The sequence below is a fragment of the Scardinius erythrophthalmus genome (genome assembly GCF_964197995.2).
Source record: "Scardinius erythrophthalmus genome assembly, chromosome: 6".
Taxonomy (NCBI): domain Eukaryota; kingdom Metazoa; phylum Chordata; class Actinopteri; order Cypriniformes; family Leuciscidae; genus Scardinius; species Scardinius erythrophthalmus.
The window spans coordinates 8,620,493-8,636,053 of NC_138226.1; the positions used below are offsets into that span (position 1 = coordinate 8,620,493).

General features: G+C 40.1%; 1 protein-coding gene across 1 annotated transcript in view; it reads left to right on the top strand.

Annotated features, from left to right (window-relative positions):
- ttn.1 (titin, tandem duplicate 1) overlaps positions 1–15,561 on the top strand; it is a 137,637-nt gene that overhangs the window by 78,734 nt on the left and 43,342 nt on the right. Inside the window, exons 143-170 of the mRNA XM_081368711.1 lie at positions 91–390; positions 478–780; positions 868–1,176; positions 1,362–1,643; positions 1,927–2,226; positions 2,312–2,605; positions 2,701–5,670; positions 5,755–6,075; positions 6,171–6,455; positions 6,680–6,979; positions 7,061–7,474; positions 7,562–7,837; positions 7,926–8,225; positions 8,328–8,630; positions 8,726–9,025; positions 9,130–9,417; positions 10,474–10,776; positions 10,856–11,158; positions 11,242–11,547; positions 11,689–11,976; positions 12,077–12,367; positions 12,502–12,789; positions 12,895–13,485; positions 13,577–13,681; positions 13,797–13,994; positions 14,097–14,393; positions 14,506–15,093; positions 15,218–15,520. Coding sequence (XP_081224837.1) covers positions 91–390; positions 478–780; positions 868–1,176; positions 1,362–1,643; positions 1,927–2,226; positions 2,312–2,605; positions 2,701–5,670; positions 5,755–6,075; positions 6,171–6,455; positions 6,680–6,979; positions 7,061–7,474; positions 7,562–7,837; positions 7,926–8,225; positions 8,328–8,630; positions 8,726–9,025; positions 9,130–9,417; positions 10,474–10,776; positions 10,856–11,158; positions 11,242–11,547; positions 11,689–11,976; positions 12,077–12,367; positions 12,502–12,789; positions 12,895–13,485; positions 13,577–13,681; positions 13,797–13,994; positions 14,097–14,393; positions 14,506–15,093; positions 15,218–15,520 — 11,406 coding nt within the window. The remainder of the gene's footprint in view (positions 1–90; positions 391–477; positions 781–867; positions 1,177–1,361; positions 1,644–1,926; positions 2,227–2,311; positions 2,606–2,700; positions 5,671–5,754; positions 6,076–6,170; positions 6,456–6,679; positions 6,980–7,060; positions 7,475–7,561; positions 7,838–7,925; positions 8,226–8,327; positions 8,631–8,725; positions 9,026–9,129; positions 9,418–10,473; positions 10,777–10,855; positions 11,159–11,241; positions 11,548–11,688; positions 11,977–12,076; positions 12,368–12,501; positions 12,790–12,894; positions 13,486–13,576; positions 13,682–13,796; positions 13,995–14,096; positions 14,394–14,505; positions 15,094–15,217; positions 15,521–15,561) is intronic.

Sequence of the window (15,561 nt, forward strand, 5' to 3'; positions counted from 1 at the left end):
TTAACTTTAAAACAATATGATGAGTAAAAATACATATTTTGGGCTTATAACTAACAAGCAATCTATCTGAATATTCTGTGCATTTTTTAGATCGACCATTGCCTCCAGAGGGCCCAGTTGTCTTTGAGGAAGTTCACAAAGATCACATGGTTATTTCTTGGAAGCCCCCTCTTGATGATGGTGGATGTGAAATTTCTAACTACGTCATTGAAAAGAGAGATGTAAACAGAGACATGTGGACAACTGTAACATCTGCCTCCACAAAAACCCACTGCAAAGTACCTAAGCTTGTAGAGGGTCGTGAATACGTCATGAGAATTAGTGCTGAGAACATGTATGGTATAAGTGACCCACTGGAGTCAAAAGAGATGAAAGCTAAAGATCTATTCAGTATGTTAAAACACTCACAAAACAATCAATTGAACATTAAAGCTGTAAAAATGTGTTTTGTTCCTAATATCTTACACATAATTACAGGGGTACCTGAGGCGCCTGAGCAACCCACTGTAAAAGACATCTTTCATGATTCAGCACTGGTGATTTGGAACCGTCCTCGTGATGGTGGAAAGCCCATCACAAACTATATCTTAGAGAGGAAGGAGCCTTCAGCTAAGAGATGGTCTCGTGCAACCAGAGATCCAATTTACCCTGCTACACAGTATAGGGTACAAGACCTGGTTGAAGGCTGTGAATATGAATTCCGTGTAATGGCAGAGAATGAAATTGGCACTGGAGATCCTAGCCCTCCAAGTAAACCTATTCTTGCTAAGGATCCCATTGGTAAGCCCTAGTGTTTTGATGGTTTCATTCTCTTAATGCTTATATTTTGATCATTCTTTTTCCACTTATTCAACTTATTCTTAATAGTTCTGCCAAGCCCACCTGTTTTGCCTGAAGCTGTTGACAAGACTAAAGATTCTGTGAATCTATCATGGCGTGTTCCTCGTCATGATGGTAAAGGCAAAATCTTTGGCTACTTGATTGAGTATCGGAAGCCTGGTGCAGTCGAATGGATCCAGGCAAATGAAACTCCTGAATCATGCCCAGACACCAAGTTTGTTGTGACAAAACTACCAGAAGGTGGAGAGTTCGAATTCAGAATTATGGCTGTGAATGCAGCTGGAAAATCTGAACCTGCATATGTCAAGGAACCAGTGAAAGTTCATGACAGACTTGGTAATTTCTTTCTTTTTATTTACATATTCAGAAAATGCATAAGAGTATTATTGAAAAGTAGTTATTGTTTTATAATACTACTCTCCCCCTGTAACTTGAAGTATGTTTTTTCGCATATTGGAAAGTAATCAATTAAAAATCTATTAATTCATATTTCTATCTTTCTCATCTCAATTCTTATGCAGAGGAGCCAGAGTTGCTGTTACATGGCAATATGGCTCGTGATCACCTTGCCATGGTTGGGACAGACATCACACTCAGTGCCACAATTAAGGGCATGCCAATACCCACTGTCTCTTGGAAAAAGAATGATGGTGAAGTTCCTGCTCATTGCCTTATAGAGGTCACAGCAAGCGGAAGCAAACTTCACATTAAGAAGTGTACCCGTGCTGACAGTGGAAATTATACTATCACTATTCAGAATGCAGCTGGATCGAAATCTGCTACCTGCACTGTTCTTGCTCTTGGTATGAATGTTTTAAGAACAACTCTTAACGATAGATAGATAGATAGATAGATAGATAGATAGATAGATAGATAGATAGATAGATAGATAGATAGATAGATAGATAGATAGATAGATAGATAGATAGATAGATAGATAGATAGATAGATAGATAGACAGATAGATAGATAGATTATTAACATTGTAACAGGATTACAATGAAATTCAGTACACACAGTATGTATAATTAAATACTGTAGATACCCATAGTAGAGCCACAATGACTCCTTTTCTTTTTGATTTAGATAAACCTGGACCTCCAAGGAATCTTACCATCTCTGAAATCACAAGTGAGTCAGCTTACCTGACATGGCAAAAGCCAGAAGATGATGGTGGTGCTGTGATCTCCCACTATATTGTGCAAAAGAAAGATGTTGCAGCTGAGAACTGGGTTTCAGTGTGTGCTGCATCCAAAAAGCTGAGCCTCATGGCTCAATATCTGATGGAGGGAATTCAGTATCTCTTTAGAGTTGCATCTGAGAATCAGTTTGGCAGGAGTGCATTTGTTGAAACCAACAAGCCCATCAAGGCAGTTGATCCTCTTTGTAAGTATTAAATTTAATATTATTTTTCTAATTCTTGACTTTTTATAACAGTTTGTTGAATTAATTTGTATATTTTTACTTAAAGATCCCCCTGGTCCACCCAAGAATCTGCATCATGTGGATGCAGACAAAACTGAAGTATGGCTTCAGTGGGAGTGGCCTGAACGTACAGGTGGAAGTGAGATCACTGGATTCATTGTTGAGCATCAAGAAGAAGGTTCCACAGACTGGGTGACCTTCAAGACTGTCAGCAATCCTCAATGCCATGTAACTGGACTTGTGGAGGGCAAAACCTATAGATTCCGTGTAAAATCACAAAATGCAATTGGCATTAGTCGACCAGACACCACTGTGCCAATTACTTGCCAGGAAAAAACCTGTAAGATATATAATATATTTTATTATATAATTTTATTTTTTATTGAAAAATTACAACATAATTTTACATTTCATTATGATAATATTCTTTTTCAGTGGCTCCAACTATTGAAGTTGATGTGAAGCTTATTGAGGGTCTTGTTGTCAAAGCTGGAAGTACAATTGTCCTCCCAGCAGTCATGCATGGAATCCCAACTCCAACAGCCAAGTGGCAAAGTGAAGGAAATGAGCTTAAAACTGAGGGCACATTTAAGATTGTTACTGAGGAAAATTCAACTGTCTTGACTATTAGTGAATGTGTCAGAAATGACAGTGGAGAGTTTATACTTACTGTGGCAAATCCTGCTGGAAGCAAATCTGTTGCTCTACATGTCACAGTCCTTGATGTTCCATCTGCTCCAGTTGGTCCTGTAAATATCCTTGAGGTTACCCCTGATCATATGATAATCCAGTGGCGTCCACCAAAAGATGATGGGGGTGCACCTTTGATGAACTATGTTGTAGAGAAGAAGGATATCAAGAAGCCTTGGGAGCCATGGTCAGTTGTGAGTTCTGGAAGTACCAGCACAAAGGCCAAAGTCCCACGTTTGGAGAAGGGACGTGAATATATTGTGCGTGTACGTGCCGAGAACAAAATTGGCATTGGAGCTGCCCTTGAAAGTCCTCCCACTATTGCCAAGCATATGTTTGATCCACCAGGCCCTCCTTGCCAACCAACATGTTCTGATATAACAGAAAATGCTGTAACAGTGTCATGGACTGAACCAGAAACAGATGGTGGAAGCCCTGTGAGTGGCTACATTGTTGAGCGCAGGGAGATGACCGGAAAATGGATACGTGTCAATAAAACACCAGTCTTGGATGTTAGATACAGGGTGTGCAGTCTGTTTGAAGGCAACAGCTATGAATTTAGAATCTTTGCTGAAAATGTTGCTGGTGTAAGTGAGCCTTCATATCCATCAGACCCTGTGAAAGCTAAACGTCCAATTAGTCCTCCAGGGCCTCCGAGTAACATTAAGCTGAAGGACTGGAGCAAGTCATATGCAGATTTGGTATGGACCAAACCTTCCAGAGATGGTGGCAGCCCCATCTTAGGCTATGTTGTTGAATGCCAGAAATCAGGTTCTGCACAGTGGGACAGAATAAATAAGGATCTAATTAAGTTTTGTGCATTTAGAGTACCTGGACTTAGTGAAGGCACAGAGTACAGATTCCGTATTAGAGCCTCAAACAAAGTTGGAGATGGTGAGCCAAGAGAACTCACAGAAACTGTGCTTGCCAAGGACATTCTTGTTCCCCCCGACGTAACTGTTGATGTTGCTTGCCGTGACCTCCTTACAGTTAGAGCAGGGCAAATCATCAACCTTGTGACCCGTGTAAAGGGCAGACCTGATCCAGAAATCACTTGGACTAAAGATGCAAGAGCTTTAGGCAGAGATAAACGCACTGAGATGAACAATAACTTCCCTCTTGTTGAGCTGGTAATTCAGGAAGCTGTTAGAGCTGATTATGGAAAATATGCAATTCAAGCAAAGAACAGCAGTGGTCAAGCACATGCTACAATTATTGTTAATGTACTTGATATTCCTGGAGCCTGTCAGAATTTGAAGGTTGCTTATGTGACTAAAGAGTCATGTATGGTGTCTTGGGAAAATCCAGAGGATAACGGTGGCACTGAAATTACTAATTATAAAATTGAGTGCCGACAACCAAGTCAAAGGGGATGGACAGTTGTTACATCTGACTGCACCAAACGACTTGTCAAAGCTCCACTTGTTGAGAATTGCGAATATTTCTTCCGTGTGAGTGCAGAGAATAAAATTGGTGTTGGTCCACCAACTGAAACAAAAGCACCAGTCCTTGCTGTTGACCCAGTTGAGAAACCTGGTGAGCCAGAGAACTTCCAAATCACTGAAATTGGCAAGACATTTGTCTTCCTCAAATGGAAGAAACCAGAATATGATGGTGGTAGTCGAAACCTTGCTTACCATATTGAAAAGAAGCCTAAAGAAGCAGATGAATGGGAAAGATTACACAAAGGTGCAATAAAGGAAACCTATTTCATGGCTGACAGATGTATTGAGAACCAAATTTATCAATTTAGAGTTCAAACAAAGAATGAGGGAGGAGAGAGTAACTGGGTGACAACAGATGAAGTTCTTGTAAAGGAGGAACTTGTACAGCCAGAGCTCAAAGTCAAACTGATGGGAGTTCTTGTTGTTAAAGCTGGAGATGCAGTTCCAATTGAGGCAGAGGTTATAGGTAAACCTCAGCCTGATATAAAATGGTCTAAAGAAGGTGTCACTGGAGATATCACCAAAAGCCCAAGAGTGCAAGTTGAAACTGGCACCAACTTCACTAAATTCCTGCTCACAAGTTCAAGACGTGGAGATACTGGAAAATACATAATTACTGGAACAAATGCTGCTGGAACCTGTACTGCTGAGGCCAAGGTGAATGTTCTGGATAGACCAGGTCCTATTAGAGATCTGAAAGTGTCAGATATTTCTGTGGACAGATGCAAGCTTACATGGGAAGTACCAGAAGATGATGGTGGTTGTGAGATCTATAACTACATCATAGAAAAATGTGAGACAAAGAGAGGAGTATGGTCAATTCATTCAGCAGCTGTAATTACCAATTCAGCTAAAGTTACTCGCCTTATCGAAGGAAATGAATACATATTCCGAGTGAGAGCTGAAAACAAAATGGGTGCTGGTCCTGCTGTTGAAACTGAGTCTATTGTTGCAAGGACCCAGTTTAACAGACCAGGTGCACCAGATGCTCCAGAAGTGACTAAAATTACAAAAGAAGAAATGGTTGTTATGTGGTGTTCTCCTGATAATGATGGTGGAAAACCTATCACTGGTTATATTCTTGAGAAAAAAGAAGAGCATGCCATTCGGTGGGGCCCTGTTGTTAAGTCCCCAATTGCAGGGACACAGATGACTGTTACAGGTTTACTGCCTAATCATGAATACCAGTTCCGTGTTAAGGCTGAAAATGAAATTGGGGTTGGTGATGCAAGCAAGCCATCCAGATCATTTACTGCAAGAGATCCAGTTGGTATGTCCAGTTACAATATTTGATGAAATGTTTATTTGTTTTTGTCTTTACAGCCACATTTATTATTTGGTTTTCTATTTGCAGAGCCTCCTGGTCCCGTTAGTAACTTAAAGGTGGCTGACAGCTCAAAGACATCAGTCACTCTTGCATGGACAAAGCCAACATATGACGGAGGTGCTCCTCTTATTGGATATGTAGTTGAGCTCAGAGTCAAGGGCACAGGCAAGAAGGGGGATGAAGGCTGGAAAAGGTGCAATGTTGCTGCCCAGTTGATCGGAACAGAATTCACAGTCTCAAGCCTGGATGAGAAGCTTGAATATGAATTCCGTGTTTCTGCCCAAAATCAGGTTGGCTTGAGTCAGCCAACAAATCTCGAGGGAGCTGTGACACCAAGAGAAGTCTTGGGTGAGTTTCCATACACTTTTCTATAAACTTTTCAGCAACATTACCTTCTATGTCCTAATTTGTGTTTTTATCCTTTTTTTCCCCCCAATCTTCAGAGGCCCCCGAGATTGATTTGGATGCAGAACTGAAGAAAGGTTTGACAGTTAGGGCTGGATGCCCAATAAGATTAGTTGCAACAATTAGAGGAAGACCCGCTCCCAAGGTCTTATGGAGGAGAATGGGTAAAGACAATGTTGTTCAGAAGGGCCATGTTGATCTCATTGACACTATGACATTCCTTGTCATATCTGAAAGCTCTCGTGATGATTCAGGCAAATATTCATTGACTTTATCCAGTCCAGCTGGAGAGAAGGCAGTGTTTGTGAATGTCAAAGTACTTGGTAAGTAAAAAACAGGCTCCCGTTTATTCAATGTTTCAGTCACGTAACTTCTTCTGATTATTTTTATATAAGGGGAATTAGTGGGAAAAAAACACACAACTGAAACAGATGAATAAAGTTAATATATGAATATGAATCTATATATGAATCTATGAAAATACTTAAAATATCCAACTTTTCAATTAAATATATATATATTTTTTGTTTTTGCATTTTAAAAACAGATTCACCTGGACCTGTTGTTGGTCTTGAGGTTACTGACATCACAATGTTCTCTTGCAACCTCACATGGTCTCCACCTGAAAATGATGGTGGCAGTAACATCACTCATTACATGGTTGAAAAACGAGAAATTGATCGCAAGACTTGGGCAACAGTGAAAGCTAATGTTGAAAACACCACATTTAAAGTAAGCAATCTCGCCCCAGGAACAGAGTATTACTTCCGGGTCATAGCTGTAAACGAGTATGGTCCCGGAGTCCCAAGAGTTACACCAAAATCTTATCTGGCCTCTGATCCTATCAGTAAGTGCATTCTTAGCCAGAACACTTTTAAAGATTTTGTTGAAATAGTATTACTAAAACAATTCTGTCTCCTTCCTTAAGGCAAGCCTGACCCACCACAAAAGGTTGATATTCTTGAGATTACTAAGAACAGTGCAACTGTGGGATGGGTGAAACCATTGCGGGATGGCGGAGCTAAAATTGATGGCTACATTATTGACTATCTTGAGCTTCCAATGCCTAAGCCTCCCAAGAAACCAGTAGAGGGTGAGGCTGAGGCTGAGCCTGGTGTAGAGCCTGTGGCTCCTCCTCCACCTGAACCTGTGGTTGAGGAGAAGGAGAAGGAGGAGAAGAAGGTGGAATGGACACCATACACAGTCGTAAAAGATTTGAGCATCTCTGTTGCTGGACTAAAGGAAGGAAGAAAATATCGTTTCAGAGTTGCAGCAAGAAATGCCATGGGTTCTAGTCTTCCCACAGAGACAAGAGAAGCTTATGAGATCAAGGAGCAGATGTGTAAGTTAGAAAATTAATGTGTTACTCAGTCATTTGAATTAATAGACTTCAACTAAAAACATGTTAAATCTTGTATTTTTTTCCCAGTGGAGCCCAAAATCATCATGCCTGAACTTGTCACTGCAAAGGCAGGAGCAAAACTTAGGGTTGAGGCTCTTGTATCTGGAAAGCCAGCACCAGTGTGCCAATGGAAACGGGGAGAAAATAATGTAGTCTCATCAAGCCGTCTCGCTGTGCACAAATCTCAGAACATGTGTGTGCTCATCATTAAGGATGTTTCGAGACAAGACAGTGCTGAATACAGCCTTGTTGCTGAGAACAGCACTGGAAAAGTTGACCAGACTTTGAAAATCATCATCAGAGGTTAGAACTTGTCATCATCACCACCTTCAATAATAAGGGGCTATGTGAACATGCAGTTAATTTTTCTACAAACATTCTTTTGTGTCAGATATTCCTGGACCACCTGAGCCACCATTTGAGATCAGTGACATTGATTCTGATGCCTGCACACTCTCTTGGAACAAACCTATTGAAGATGGTGGTAGCAATATCACTAATTATGTGGTTGAGAAGTGTGATGTAAGCAGAGGTGACTGGGTTACTGCTCTTTCCAGCTGTGGGAAAGCTGGCTGCAGAATTGGAAAGCTTATTCCTGGAAAGGAATATGTCTTCCGTGTTCGTGCTGAGAACAGATTTGGTATTTCAGACCCCCTTACATCTGAAAGGATGGTTGCTAAATTCCCCTTTGGTAAGTTGAAATGCAAGCATCAGCAGTGTCTGTCAACATGTAACTGATGACAAAAATGATGAGACATATTTGTCAGTGTTTAACAATTTAATTTTCTTTTAGATGTTCCTGGTGAACCTTTGAACTGCCGCATCAACAAAGTGAACAAGGACTGCATGTTTGTGGCTTGGGATAAGCCTGAGTCTGATGGTGGCAGTCCAGTTACTGGATACTATATTGAACGCAAAGAGAGGAACAGTCTCCTTTGGGTGAAGGCTAATGATTCTGTTGTTCGCACAACAGAATATCCTTGTGCTGGCCTAATTGAGGGTCTGGAGTACACTTTCAGAGTGTCTGCTATTAACCGAGCTGGACAGGGTAAACCAAGCAAGAAAACTGAGTTCATCACAGCAAGAACACCTGTTGGTATGTGCATGTAAAATAAATTTTTTAGGTATACATGTTTGCGTATTAGATATTTATGTTCTATATTTTGTTGTTGTTTTGTTTTTAAATTATAGATGCTCCTGGAAAACCAGAGGTGCTTGATGTTGCTAAGAACACAGTTACACTGGTTTGGACTAAACCAAAGAATGATGGTGGAAGCAAGATAATTGGATACTATGTTGAGGCCTTGAGGCTTCCAGGAGACACTTGGGTGCGTTGCAACACAAGTAGTCAAAATGTGCCTCGTGAGGAGTACACAGCAACTGGGTTAGAAGAGGGTGCTAAGTACCAATTTAGGGTAATTGCCAAGACAGCAGTTAACATTAGCAGGCCATCTGAAATCACTGACCCCATTCTGGTGTCTGCAGAAAATGGTAAGTATTTTTATGTTTTTAAAATATTTTTTAAAATGTTTTCTAAGTTGCTATTCAATTGCTATTTGTCTTATTGATTTTATGTCATGTTTCCTTGTCTATAGTGCCTCCAAGAATAGAGCTTTCAATTCAGATGAAAAAGATGTTGCCAGTAAAGGCTGGGTCAGATGTTTGTCTTGAAGCTGAAGTTTTTGGCAAACCAATGCCCAAGGTTACATGGAGCAAAAATGGAGAATTGTTAAAAGCTGACAAAGAATTCAAGATGTCTCAAAAGAGACATCTCTTTTCTCTGAGCCTTGATGCCGTTACTAAACTTCATACTGGAAATTATGGAATTCTTGCAGCAAATGCAAGTGGTTCTACGACTGCAGAAATACAACTCAAAGTTTTAGGTGAGTAAAATTATATTTGTATTGTTTAGTCTAAATACTACTAAGTGAATTGGACATTTTGGGCCCTATCTTGCACCCAGCGCAATTGACTTTGTACACCGACGCATGTATCATTCCTATTTTGCACCCGCGCAAAGCGCGCTTTTCCCTCCACAGAAGCACGTCGGTTAACTAAGAAATACACTTGCGCTCCCCGGGGCGGTTCAGCGCAAAGAGGAGGCGTGTTCCAGCGCAAACGTTCCTTCATGCTATTTTGCAGGTTTAGAAAACAATTGCGCTACTAACCAGGAAAAAAATGTTTAAAGTCAGTGGCGCGTTGCGCATGTTATTCATATGCTATTTTAAGGGCGCATGCTTGGCCATAATCAATGTAGCGTGTGCACAACGCGAATGCACTTTGATTCTCTCATCTACACAGAAGCAGCAGTTTTCATTTTTGCAAATCATACATTATTACGATAGATAGATTATAGATAGATAGATAGATAGATAGATAGATAGATAGATAGATAGATAGATAGATAGATAGATAGATAGATAGATAGATAGATAGATAGATAGATAGATAGACAATTTATTATAAAAGCATACATCTAGCTTACACATTTACCCAAATTATCATACGCCTTTTTAACCGAAGTTAATTTGGGTGTGTTTCTCCATCCCCAACGTCCCTGACGAGAACGTCGGTCTCCTTGGCTGTGAACCGCTCCTGGCGCGTGCCTGGCAAATCCGCCGTTACAATAGGAATCCGCTTTAGAACAAACGCGTCTGCTCTTAAAGGGAATGTGAGATGACGCTCTGATTGGTTTATTTCACGTAACGCCCAAACCACACCTATGAATAATGAAGCTACTTCAGACCAACCCATTTTAGATTTGCGCCTGGCGCAAGAGTCATTTATCCTGCCGGGAAAATAGCAACAGCGCCAAGACCCGCCCACAAAGTTACTTGCGCTTTGCGCTTTGACACTTGCGTTTCAGATCGTTAAAATAGGGCCCATAGCATATTTGTGTCCTTTTTGCAAAATAATAATCATGCATTCCCCTTACACAGATATACCTGGCCCACCAGCCTCTATCAAGTTTGATGAGATAGTTTCAGATCGAATTAAGTTGTGCTGGGAGGCTCCTCTTGCCGATGGTGGTTCTCCAATAACAAATTATGTTGTTGATAAACGGGAGACAAGCAGGGCAAACTGGGCCCAGTTTTCTGCTAAAATCAGCGGTGATACAATGGAATGTTCAGTGGAGAGACTAATTGAGGGGCACGAGTACCAGTTCCGTGTTCGTGCTGAGAACCACTATGGTACTGGTGATGCCATTGTATCCGACCCTGTTGTGGCAAGGAATCCCTTCAGTAAGACCTTACTATTGGTTTATGTATTTTATTGATTGGATATATCATTTCTGTGTTGTAATGTACTTGTCATTTACAGCTGTTCCTGGAGCATGTGATCCACCGGTCCTTACAAACATCACAAAGGAGTGTATGACTGTAAGCTGGAAGGAACCATCTGATGATGGAAAATCACCTATCCTTGGATACATGGTTGAGAAACGTGAAACCAAGGAAGTGAACTGGACCAAACTGAACAGAAAACCCTTGCTGGAGAGAACACTTGTGGTTGGAAGTCTCTCTGAGGGAGCTCAGTATGAGTTTAGGGTCATTGCTGTAAATAAAGCTGGCCTTGGCAAACCCAGTGAACCATCTAATGCTGCCTCTGCTCTTGATCCTTTGTGTGAGTATCAGAATCCATTCACAATATCTTGTATATCAACAAATATGTGAGAGCTTTTATCAGTACCTCTTACTTATTTACAGATCCTCCAGGCCCACCCATTTCTCCCAAGGTCACAGACACCACCAACAGCACAATTAGACTAACTTGGACTAAGCCTGCAAATGATGGTGGAAGTGAAGTTTTGGGATACCTTGTTGAATGCAAGAGAACTAACACAACAGACTGGATAAGATGCAATGTACCAAAGAACCTTCAGGATACAAATTATGTTGTGACTGGACTCTTGGAGAACTCAGAGTACCAACTTCGTGTTACTGCTGTAAATAAAGTTGGATTCAGCCAGCCTTGTGAAGTTCCTGAAAAACACATTGCCAAGGATGTTTTTGGTACTAGCTTTAAAATCATTTATTGTGTATTTTGTTAATTCTAATATATTTTATGAAAAATGAAAATACAGTACATTATTAAAATATTTTGTAACTTATTCCAGAAATATATATTAATGTATTCTTTCTATGTTATTCCAGTTGCTCCTGAGGCTGAGCTTGACGCAGAGCTGAAGGACACTTTGGTGCTAATGGCTGGAAGTAAAATGAAACTTCATGCCACAATTAAGGGTCGACCAACCCCCAGGGTCACCTGGGCCAAGATGAACACCAACATTAAGGACAGACAAGGAATCATAATCAAGACGACAGACACTGATACATTGGTTTTTGTTGAGAAAGTAAACAGATACGACGCAGGGAAATACATTTTGAATCTTGACAGTGTAAGCGGAATGAAGATGTACACAGTTATTGTCAAGGTCCTTGGTGAGTTCTGTGATATTAAGAGTTTTATTTTTATTCAGATACAGTTTTCTTAATATTTTATATTAACTAAAGTATGTATAACTCTTATAAAATTAAACAGATACCCCTGGACCTCCACTTAATCTGATGATAAAAGAGTCATCAAAGGACAGTGCCTCCATCCTATGGGATGCACCTCTAATTAATGGTGGAAGTGAGATTACAGGTTACATTGTTGACAAAAGAGATGCAGAAAGGAAAGCATGGTCAAATGTTTCAAACACTTGTACTAAAACATCTTTCAAGATTGATGGTTTAGAGGCTGGTAGATCTTATTGCTTCAGGGTTCTGGCTCAAAATGAGTATGGCATTGGTGAACCATGTGAAACTGTGGATGCTGTTAGAGCTTCTGGTAAGGGAAGATATTTTTTGATCATGTAATCCTCAATTGCAAAAAAAAATTATATATATATATAATTATCAATATATATTTTATAATAGTTTTGCTGATATATATTATTAAGTAAACTTATCAATATCTTCCAGAACAACCTGGACCAGTTATGGACTTCAAGACCTTGCTTGTAACCAAGGACTCTTGTACTCTTTCCTGGAAAAAACCAATCAGTGATGGTGGAAGTCGCATAATTGCATATGTGCTTGAGGTCCTTAATGGCGAAGACAAATGGAAGGAGCTTCTTCGATCAAAGAACATGCAATATAGTGCAAAAGATCTTGTTGAAGGAAGGGAATACAAATATAGAGTATTTGCAACAAATGATTCTGGTGATGGTCCCGTGAAAGAACTTGCTGTGATCGCCAAAGATGTCAATGGTGAGATTTCAAATTTTGTATTTGTATAAAAATGCCCTTTAGCTCTTTCTGGTATATTGTGTTTCAAATCTGCTCCTTATCCATTCCTTTTCTATACTGTTATAGTTTATCCAAGCTGTGACTTGCGGGAATTGCCTAACTTGAACTACATTGCAAAAGAAGGAAGCAATGTTCGTCTCAAGATTCCTATCAGTGGAAAGCCTGTCCCTGTTGTCACATGGAAGAAGGGGGAGGATGAAAATCTCACAGACACAGGAAGAGTGTGTGTAGAATCGACAGCTGTAAACACAACTCTCTTGATACGTGACTGCCAAAGGACAGATGCCTCAAAATACACCATCACTCTTCGCAACACTGCTGGGTCTAAAGAGTCCACAATTTTCGTCAGAGTTGTTGGTAAACCAGGAATTCCAACTGCACCAATAAAGTTCAAAGAAGTGACTGCAGATGGTGCAACCTTAAAATGGGGTTCTCCTAAAGATGATGGTGGATCAGAAGTTACCAACTACATTCTTGAGAAACGTGATTCTATTACTAACATGTGGGTTACAGTGTTTTCATCTGTGGACACAAACACTTTCAGAGTGACTGGTCTCCATGAGGGAACTGAATACATCTTTAGAGTGAGTGCAGAAAACAAATATGGAATTGGCGAAGGCCTCAAATCAGAGCCTATGGTTGCCAAGCATCCATTCAGTGAGTGGACTTTAAATTTATTGTCAATATATACTATAGATAATATCAAAGTGTAAAAAACTCACTTTCTTACTCATGATTATTTCCTCAGATGTACCAGATTCACCTCCTCCCCCACAAGTCATGAGTATGCGTCATGATTCAGCAACTCTTACATGGTTAGATCCAAGGAAAACTGGAGGCTCACCAATCACAGGTACAGAAGTAATTAAATGAATATGAGTCAATAATAACACTTTTTCATAAAAATATAGCTAGGAGAAAACAATTCTAGAACAATTAGATAAATAAACAGTATTTTTTGCATACAGGCTACCACGTTGAATTCAAGGAAAGAAACAGCATGTTATGGAAAAGAGCAAATCCAACTCCTTTGAAGATGAGAGATTTCAAAGTGACTGGCTTAACAGAGGGTCTAGAGTATGAGTTCAGAGTTATGGCTATTAATTTGGCTGGTGTTGGAAGACCAAGTCCTGCCACTGAGCCAATGGTTGCCTTGGATGCAATTGGTAAGTTAATGTTATTTTAAAGGCTTGGGTCATTAAAATATATACCCTCCCCAATTTGTGTATGGTTGATTTAATAATTTATTTGAACATATTTCATTATAGATGCACCTGGGAAACCAGATGTGATTAGTATCACTAGAAGCACTGTAACACTTCAATGGACTGAACCTCAGTATGATGGTGGACACAGGCTAACAGGCTACATTGTTGAGAGACGTGATCTCCCAGCCAAGGTCTGGGTGAAGGCTAATACAGTAAATGTTGTCGACTGTGCATATACTGTAGCAGACTTGCAAGAGGGTTGCAAGTATGAATTTAGAATCAGAGCAAAGAATGGTGCTGGAGCAATAAGTCAACCCTCTGAACAAACAGATACCCTTATGTGCACGGATGAATATGGTAAGACTCAATTGCTCTTTCTTGTGCATGCATTGTGAGTAAATTATGTTTTATATCATCCAAATATGAAAAATAATTATGCTGATTAGTGTATATACTGATTATTTTGCAGCGGCACCAACAATTATAATCGATCCAACAGTCAAGGAGGGGCTTACTGTCAAAGCTGGAGATACAATTGTGATTACTGCAACAAGCATTCTGGGCAAACCCCAACCAACTTCTGTGTGGTCAAAGTCTGGAAAGTATTTCAAGCCTTCAGATGTGTGTCAGATAGAAACTACACCTTCTTCTTCTACTCTTTCTATCAAGTATGCCGGTAGAAAGGATTCAGGAGAGTACACAATCACAGCAAGTAACCCATTTGGTGTCAAAGAGGAAAATGTGAAAGTAACAATTTTAGATGTTCCTGGTCCACCAGGGCCAGTTGAAGCAAGTGGAATTTCTTCTGAAAAGGTCACTTTGACATGGACACCACCTCATGAGGATGGAGGATCTCCAATCAAATATTACACACTGGAGAAAAGAGAAACAAGCCGTCTCCTTTGGACCATTCTTGCCGAAAATGTTATTGACTGCCACTTTGTTGCCAATAAACTTATTCAGGGAAATGAGTACATCTTCCGGGTTTCTGCTGTCAATAATTCTGGAGCTGGTGATGCCTCTCATTCTGAGCCAGTGAAAATGGTGGATAGATATGGTATGTTTATTGTTAAAAACTCTTTCTCTCATATATTACTTCCATACTTCTCCTTTGTGTGTGATGCTGCATAGCTGCATATGTAATGCAATAAGGTTCTCAAAAGACATATTAATTATTTCAGGTCCCCCCGGCCCACCAGCCAAGCCAGAAGTTGAAAATGTTTGTGGAAATTCTGTTACCATTGCTTGGAAAAGACCAGCCGATGATGGAGGAAGTGATATAACAGGGTACATGGTTGAGAGGAAAGAAAAGAAGGGCATGAGATGGACACGAGCATCAAAGAAAACAATTGCTGACCTCCACTTTGAAGTGAAAGGGCTGAAAGAGGGAATTGAATTTGAATTTAGAGTAACTGCTGAGAATAAGGCTGGTTTTGGTGAGCCAAGTGAACCTTCAATGCCTGTGAGGACAAAGCTTGTTGCAGGTAAGTGATTATTTTTTGTTTTATATGATTATTTGATATGA